Source organism: Gekko japonicus, unplaced genomic scaffold (assembly GCF_001447785.1).
Source record: "Gekko japonicus isolate JY-2015 unplaced genomic scaffold, Gekko_japonicus_V1.1 scaffold248, whole genome shotgun sequence".
Taxonomy (NCBI): domain Eukaryota; kingdom Metazoa; phylum Chordata; class Lepidosauria; order Squamata; family Gekkonidae; genus Gekko; species Gekko japonicus.
Window position 1 is genome coordinate 1084530 of NW_015169782.1, and position 7753 is coordinate 1092282.

The 7753-nt window shown below is 47.7% G+C and overlaps 1 protein-coding gene across 1 annotated transcript in view; it reads right to left on the reverse strand.

The window, feature by feature from the left end:
• FERMT3 (fermitin family member 3) overlaps positions 1–1432 on the reverse strand; it is a 52584-nt gene extending 51152 nt beyond the window's left edge. The window contains exon 1 of the mRNA XM_015416814.1: positions 1273–1432. Within this exon, the coding sequence (XP_015272300.1) occupies positions 1273–1432 (160 nt within the window). The remainder of the gene's footprint in view (positions 1–1272) is intronic.
• Positions 1433–7753: the final 6321 nt, after the last annotated feature.

Here is a 7753-nt window from a genome sequence, read left to right on the forward strand (position 1 = left end):
AACTGTGGGGGTTTTTTTTAAAAAAAAAAACTCCAAAAAACAGTAGCTGTGCCATCTATGTATACACAAATTTCACAGAAACACCGCCTCCCCCCCAAAAGACATCAGGTGCCATTTTTTAAACCCCAAATGGCTACCAACAAGTTTGTTCCCTCTAAGCTGTGGAGTCTTGTGAGCAAAAATTCTACTTTATGAGCTACTGGCACTAAAGTTGTGAGCAAGCGATTTGGCTGCTGCATAAATTAGTTTCCTCCGGAGCCGTCTTTCCTGAGCGAAGACAAAAAAGTGTGAGCCACAGGCTAAAAAACTGTGAGCTAGCTCACACTAACTCAGCTTAGAGGGAACACTGCCAACAACTGATGTCAAAAAAGGAAGAAATGTTTGGGACAGGGGGAGCAAGGGGAAGAATGTAACTCGGTGCTGGGAAATTCCTGGAGATTTGGGGATGGAGCCTGGGGAGGGCAGGGTTTGGGGAGGGGGGGAACCTTAGTGAGGTACGATGCCATACGGTCTACACTCGAAAGCAGCCATTTCCTCCAGAACTGATCTTTATAGCCTGGAACAGTGTTCCCTCTAAGCTGAGTTAGTGTGAGCTAGCTCACAATTTTTTTAGCCTCCAGCTCACACCTTTTCGTCTTAGCTCAGGAAGGACGGCTCCAGAGCAAGCTAATTAATGCAGGAGCCAAACCGTTCACTCACAACTTCGATGCCAGTAGCTCACAAAGTAGAATTTTTGCTCACAAGACTCCACAGCTTAGAGGGAACATTGACTCTGGAGATCCATTGTAACTCTGGGAGATCTCCACGTCCTGCCTGGAGGTTGGCAACCCTGAGGTGGCTGGTGGAGAACAGGATGGGTAGGAAGGAAGACCAGACAGGAGAAAAGAATTCATAGTGGAACCCTCTAAGCTGTGGAGTCTTGTGAGCAAAAATTCTACTTTGTGAGCCACTGGCATTAAAGTTGTGAGCAAGCGATTTGGCTACTGCATAAATTAGTTTGCTCTGGAGCCATCCTTCCTGAGCGAAGGCGAAAATATGTGAGCCGGAGGCTAAAAAACTGTGAGCTAGCTCACACTAACTCAGTTTAGAGGGAACACTGACCAGAACATCGGGGAAAGCTGGGGCCAGCAGTGGAAGGGAGGACAGAATTTTCCCCTCCCCCTTGAGTCCCCTCCCCATGTAATCAATATAATATCTTTTTTTGGAGTATTTATGTATTCACAAGCTTGTTCTATCATTTCCAAGTCAACAAAAGGCACATGGGGGACTTACCTAATTTATCCACTATCTGGAGCATGACGCCTCCGATATGCATGCTGCCGGAGATCCGGAGTGGGACCGGGTCAGCCTCAGACCCCAGATCCTCCACGAACACGCTGAGCTCCCAAGAGTCATCGATATATTCCCCACTGGCTGTCTTTATACCAGCCATGGTAAGTCCTAGAGAGGAAAGAAAACATAGTCGCTTGAGTGAAGAGTCATGCTGGATCAAATCAAAAGGTCCGTCTAGTCCAAATACATAGGTGATGTGATTCCGCTGTTTCTCCCCAGCATCTGATAAACAAAGAGATATACAGCCCCTTTAGATGGAGGTTCCATCTAGCTATCATGACTAACTGCCATTGACAGAGCTCTGTCATTAACAGAGTTTGGTGTAGCGGTTAGGAGTGTGGATTCTAATATGGGAGAAGTGGGTTTGATTCCCCACTCCTCCACATGCAGCTGCTGGCGTGACCTTGGGTCAGTCACAGCTTTCTCAGAGCTGTTCTCTCAAAAGCAGTTCTTGAAAGAGCTCTCTCAGCCCCACCTACCTCACAGGGTGTCTATTTTGGGGAGGGGAAGGGAAAGGAGATTGTAAGCTGCTCTGAGACTCCTTTGGGTAGTGAAGGGTGGGGTATAAATCCAATCTCCTCCTCCTCCCTCCCCTCTATGCATTTTTCTGCCTTCTATGTTAACCTAAACTAGTGGCCATCGTATCTTGTGACAATGAAGTCATACATGAATTATGTGTTGTGTAAGGAAGAACTTCCTTGTGTCTGCTCTGAATCTACTCAAAGAGCTGGGAATCCCAGGATACAGGTTCAGCTCGACACACACTAGCCATGGTCTCAGGCCTTAGGTTACCAGAACAGCAACTGAACACCAGCAAGAAACAACCACACACGAACACATACAAAGCTGTCTTACACTGAATCAGACTGTTAGTCCATTAAGGTCACCACTGTCTACTAACCCTGACCTGGATGGCGCAGGCTAGCCCGATCTCCTCAGCTAAGGAGGGGTGGTCTTGGCTAATTCTTGGATGGGTGACTTCCAAGGAATACCAGGGTCATGACACAGAGGCAGGCAATGGCAAACCACCTCTGAGTTGTCTCTTGTCTCAAAAACAACTCTAGCTCACCACCTAGTGGTGTGAAACAGCTAGAACTTTAGGCTGCCAGACAATCTTAGGATCTCCTGGCTATACTACACAGAATGCCATTTGATGATGATGATGATGATGATGATGATGATGATTACTATTGTCCACTCAGACTAACAGAGGCTCTCCAGAATCTTAGGCAGAAGCTCTTTCACATCACCTAATCCTTTTAAATGGAGATGCCAGGGATTGAACCTGGGACCGCCCACATGCAAAGCAGAAGCTCACCCACTGAGCCCCTCTGCCCCAATCCTACAGATCTGGTTTACTAACAGCAGCATTTTCCTCCAAGGCAGGAAGTTGTTAGGCTTCTTGTTCTGGAGGAGAGCACCATTATTAGAACCATAGGATTCAACCCTCAGAATGCTCAAGTAATGAGGAAGCGCTGGGCCACATGGGAATAGTCCAGCACCATAGTTAGCTAGCCTTGCTAAGGCCCAAACTAGACATGACAGTGTCCACGGGTTTGACCTGTGGATACTGCCAACAGCATGATTTTAAAGTGAATTAAAATGCCTAGTAGGCCCACAGTGTAGTGAGCTCAGGTGTTCTTGTTTTCCCCACAGCACCTTTTCAAGTGCCGAAACAGCCACCCCCACCCCAATTAGAGGACAATATAGACGATGCTGAGAGTTCTCTGCTGAGAACTCAATTAAGAGCGTAAGAGAAGTCATGTTGGATCAGGCCAATGGTCCATCCAGTCCAACACTCTGTGTCACACAGTGGCCAAAAACCAGGTGCCATCAGGAGGTCCACCAGTGGGGCCAGAACTCCAGAAGCCCTCCTACTCTTGCCCGCCAAGCACCAAGAACACAGAGCATCACTGCCCAAGCCAGAGTGTTCCATCTATATGTTGTGACTAATAGCCGTTCTGGGCCATGTAGGGCCCATAGCGTATGAGAAGAAGGGGTTTTACACACACCCCCGCTCCATTTTTTAACCCAAAATGACAATAGGGATCTGCTGTTTACCCCACTAGGGAAACTTATGTATACTGAAAATTTAATTGTTGGGACAAGCAGCTCCTCCTGTGACTGTTTCAGCCTGGGGGGGGGGGGGCAGCTTAAGCTACCCTCCCATTTAAAGTGGGTTCTACATGTCTGAGAATTAATTTCTGATCATGAAACACCCAGAACATGTCTGTCAATGAGTCACATGGCAGACACGAGTGCTTTGTAGCGTGTGAATTGTCTCTTGAGACGGCCATACTTCCAAGTGTGTCTTCAAATGAATGGAAAAAAAACATGGTTCCTTCACAATCACAGACAGTTCTAGAGCCCTCTCTCACCAAATCCTGGTGTCTAGGGTCTGTGAACTGTCAGTGTTAGAGACCTACAATGTGAACAAATACAGTTCTGGTTTAGTTTAAAGCTGCTTAGAATAAGTGTGCTCCCTTCGGTCACTCCTACTAATTCTAAGTGGCCTGTCGTGATGAGCTAAAGAAAGTCCCCCCCCCCGAGGAACCCTCTTTCTGTCAATACTTCTCTTGAAAAATCTGTGCCAGGGAGAGTCTTGAATGCAGCCAGGGGTCATTTCGTAGAAAAAGAGGTGCAGGAGCTCATTAGCATAACTTATTTGCATATGCCACACCCCCTGATATCACCGGAAGTGTGTCAGGAGGCAACACCCACCGCTCAGGCTCCACTGGACTGTTTTGGATTGCTAGCTATTGGAGGGGTGGGGGGACATGCAGATCTGTCCTTGCAGAGGAGGGAGAGCTTGTACCTGAATAAAACTTGGTCTTAAAGGTGCCACTGGGACTGTTTTGGACTGGGGGGTGGGGGGGGTGGGGGCTCTGCAACTTACCTGGCTGCTTCTTGCTCTGACTGAGGGCTGCTGGGAGCAGGGGGTGGGGCTTTTTGCATGTGCCCGCCCCCTGGGCTCTTTACTGCCGGAGCTCCGCTCCTGTGTGCTCCTGTAGGAAATAACCCCTGGACGCAGCCATCAGATGAGTGGAGTCTGGAGCAATACTGCTGGGGGATGGGGCCAGGTACTACCCAGCCCTATTTTAATGTATGCAAAATCCACTTGTAAATGATCACTGAAGTAGTCTGAAACGGCATTATTTAGCCTTACGGTCTCCATTAATTCACAAAGCGTTAACTGGAAAGGGCAACCTGATCTTTTTTGCTGCCTCAGTCTGCAAACTGAGGACAACTTTGGTCCCAAACATGTCATTCCTAGGACTCAGCTTGCCAGTTCCAGTTTCTTATGTTACAAGTGAGAACACAGGCTGAATATCACCAAGATCAGAGGTGTCAAACATAAGGCCCTGGGGCCGGAATCGGCCCATCCAGGGTTTTTATGCTGCCTGCGAGCAACTGGTGCTAGGGAGGGAACAGGAGACTGCTCCAGGGGGAGTGGACGGAGCCACTTCGATTGTGGCTTCAGCATGGCAGAAAAACCTCATCTGTAGCAGTCAAGCATCATGGGAGCATCTGCCCAGCGCTGCACCGCTGGCTCTCCAGTCCACCCATGTGGGTTTTCCTTTGGGGACCCCCCAGCCCATGGGGCCTTGCAGTGAGGATACAACAACTGGGAGCTTACCAGCTGCTGTCCTTTATTCAGTTTATATCTCCGGTACCTGGCATTACGTTTTATGGCACACATGGCCCGGCCCGACAAATTGACATTTATGTCAGATCCGGCCCTCATGACAAATGAGTTTGACACCTCTGACCAAGATGGTGGCAGACACACTTCCTAAAATGGTTCTAAGCCAACACAGCTAATGCTCTCTTGGAGGTGCTTCCTGGCTGCCACCTAAGTGCAACAAGAAAGATCTGAGGACAAAAATAACTTTTACCTCAGATGAGAAAAAGTAATGACGGCCTAGGGTTGCCAGCCTCCAGGTGGTGGCTAGAGATTTCCCAACGTTACAAACTAATCTCTAGACATACTCTGGAGAAAATGGAAGGTGGACTTCATATTATATCCCGCTGAAATCTCTCTCCTCCACAAACCCCGCCCTCTTCAGACTCTACCCCCAAAATCTCCAGGAATTTCCCAGCCAAGAGCAGGAAACCCTATAAAGAAGAAGAAGAAGAGAAGAAGAGATTGGATTTATACCCCGCCCTTCACTTGGAGTCTCAGAGCGGCTTACAAACGCCTTTCCCTTCCCCTCCCCACAACAGACACCCTGTGAGGTGGGTGGGGCTGACCTCAACCATACTTTCTGTTGATGGTGAAGATATTAGAAGTGGTTTACAAACAACAGCAAGATGTGGGGATGCGGTGGTAGAACAGACCATGCCACTTCAGGCTACAGGTCAGAAAACCCTTTGAAAGTGGAAGACCAGCCTAACAATGAACTGAGCTGAGTTAATTCTTCAGTGTGATGTGCTCGCATGGGATTTGCTAATAAAAGTGTGATGTGCTTGCAGGGAATTTGCTAATAAAAGAAAGTATTAAAAATGACACATACAGCTGCATCGTCTACTCAACCACAACCTCTTCTTGCTTTACGTATACATCCATATTAAGGCCTGTGATCAAAGATTTGGGCTGCCTGTGACAAAGATGTTAATTACCAGATCTTCCGTCCCATCTCCCTTCCCTCCATACTTCCTGTCAAAATGCTTATGCAGATCTCTCTGGTCTAGACTACTGTGAAACTTCTGCATTCCTTCCTTTTCCGCTACTGTGAGCTCCCTTCTCTGGCTGGTTCCAAATGCCTCCGCTAACATTCATCATCCGCTGAAGTCACTGATGAGTCACAGTTGCTGCCAAAAGCCTCTGTGTGAGCTACCCACCACTTTGCCTGCCAAATTTCCTTAGAAAATACGGTTGGGGTGAAGAGTTCAGAAAGACGAGATGAAGGGACCCAATAATCCCTATGTTCTGTGAGGTGCCATCAGGCCTGTAGCTACAGTGGGGCTTCTTGGGGCTAGGCTTTCTGGCAAGGCCCTACAACTTTCTGGCAAGGCCCTACAACTTCCTATCCAGCCCAGGGCCCCCGAGCAGCAGCAGGTGTGGGGAAGGAGCAGGGCGTTCCTTTAATTTGATTAGCCAGTGCCCCCTAAGAAATTTAAATGCCCCCTGACTAAAAAAATCCTGGCCTGGGTGCCATCATCAAAGTATCACAGTCAGGGGTCATTTCCTGCAGGAGAGCACAGGAGCGGAGTTCCGGCAGGAAAGAGCCCAGGGGGCGGGCACATGCAACAAGTCCCACCCTCTGCTCCCAGCAGCCCTCAGTCAGAGCAAGAAGCAGCCAGGTAAGCTGCAGAGCCCCCCCCGGCCCCCCAGTCCAAAACAGTCCAGTGGCACCTTTAAGACTAGGTTTTATTCAGGTACAAGCTCTCCCTCCTCTGTGAGGGCAGATCTATACGTTCCCCCCCCCCAATAGCTAGCAATCCAAAACAGTCCAGTGGAGCCTGAGCGGTGGGTGTTGCCTTCTGACACACTTCCGGTGATGTCAGGGGGTGTGGCATATGCAAATAAGATATGCTAATGAGCTCCTGCACCTCTTTTCCGACGAAATGACCCCTGATCACAGTGACCAGCCTACTCAGAATGACGAGTTATCTTTTTATTTGTGTGTGGGAGGATGACTGGCCCATAGCTTTGGTGAGGCTATTGGGGGGATCCTCACCTCTCTTAAAGGCATAGCCTCATAAGATTTTCCTCAAAAAAATGATTTTAAAATCATTTTAAAAACATTTTTAAAGATTGTGTGAATGGAGGATGGGAAGGGAGGCTGGGAGAATAGAGGGATGTACAATTATTTACATACATTTTTGTTTAATTTTTATTCGAAAAATAATAGCAAATAATAGCAGCCCGCCGGAAAAAAAAAATTGCCCCACAATCCATAAAATCCTGGCTACAGGCCTGAGGGGTTGGGGAGACAGTGTTCAGGAAGGATTCCACTTAAGTCTATTTGGCAATTCGGTCCCTAGTTACTAATAATTTTATGCTTAGTCAGTGATGTGCCCTGAAACAGCAGGAAAAAAGACCAGTTCATTGGTTACTTTCCATTGCTCAAAGTTTGGGTCCCACTAAGATTTTGTGTTGTTGCCATGGTTAGTCATTCCTTCTAAATAATCAGCTGCAAGCGGAATTGTAACTGAGGTTCCACACAGCCTTTAATATAGGGCTGTTATCTTCCCATCAAATCTTGCCACATCCATTCCCACAGGCAAGTCCCTTTTTAGCAAAGTTTCCATGTCTTGCTGCAATTTTCTTTTTCTCCCATCCAGCTTAACTGGTTACTCCTTGTAGTCACGGCACTCTTGAATCAACGGATAATTATAACTCAAGGTTCCTGAAGGTATGGCATCTTAAATACTGCTTTTCACTTTGTAGTCAAAGCAACTGCATTTAAAATGTTTT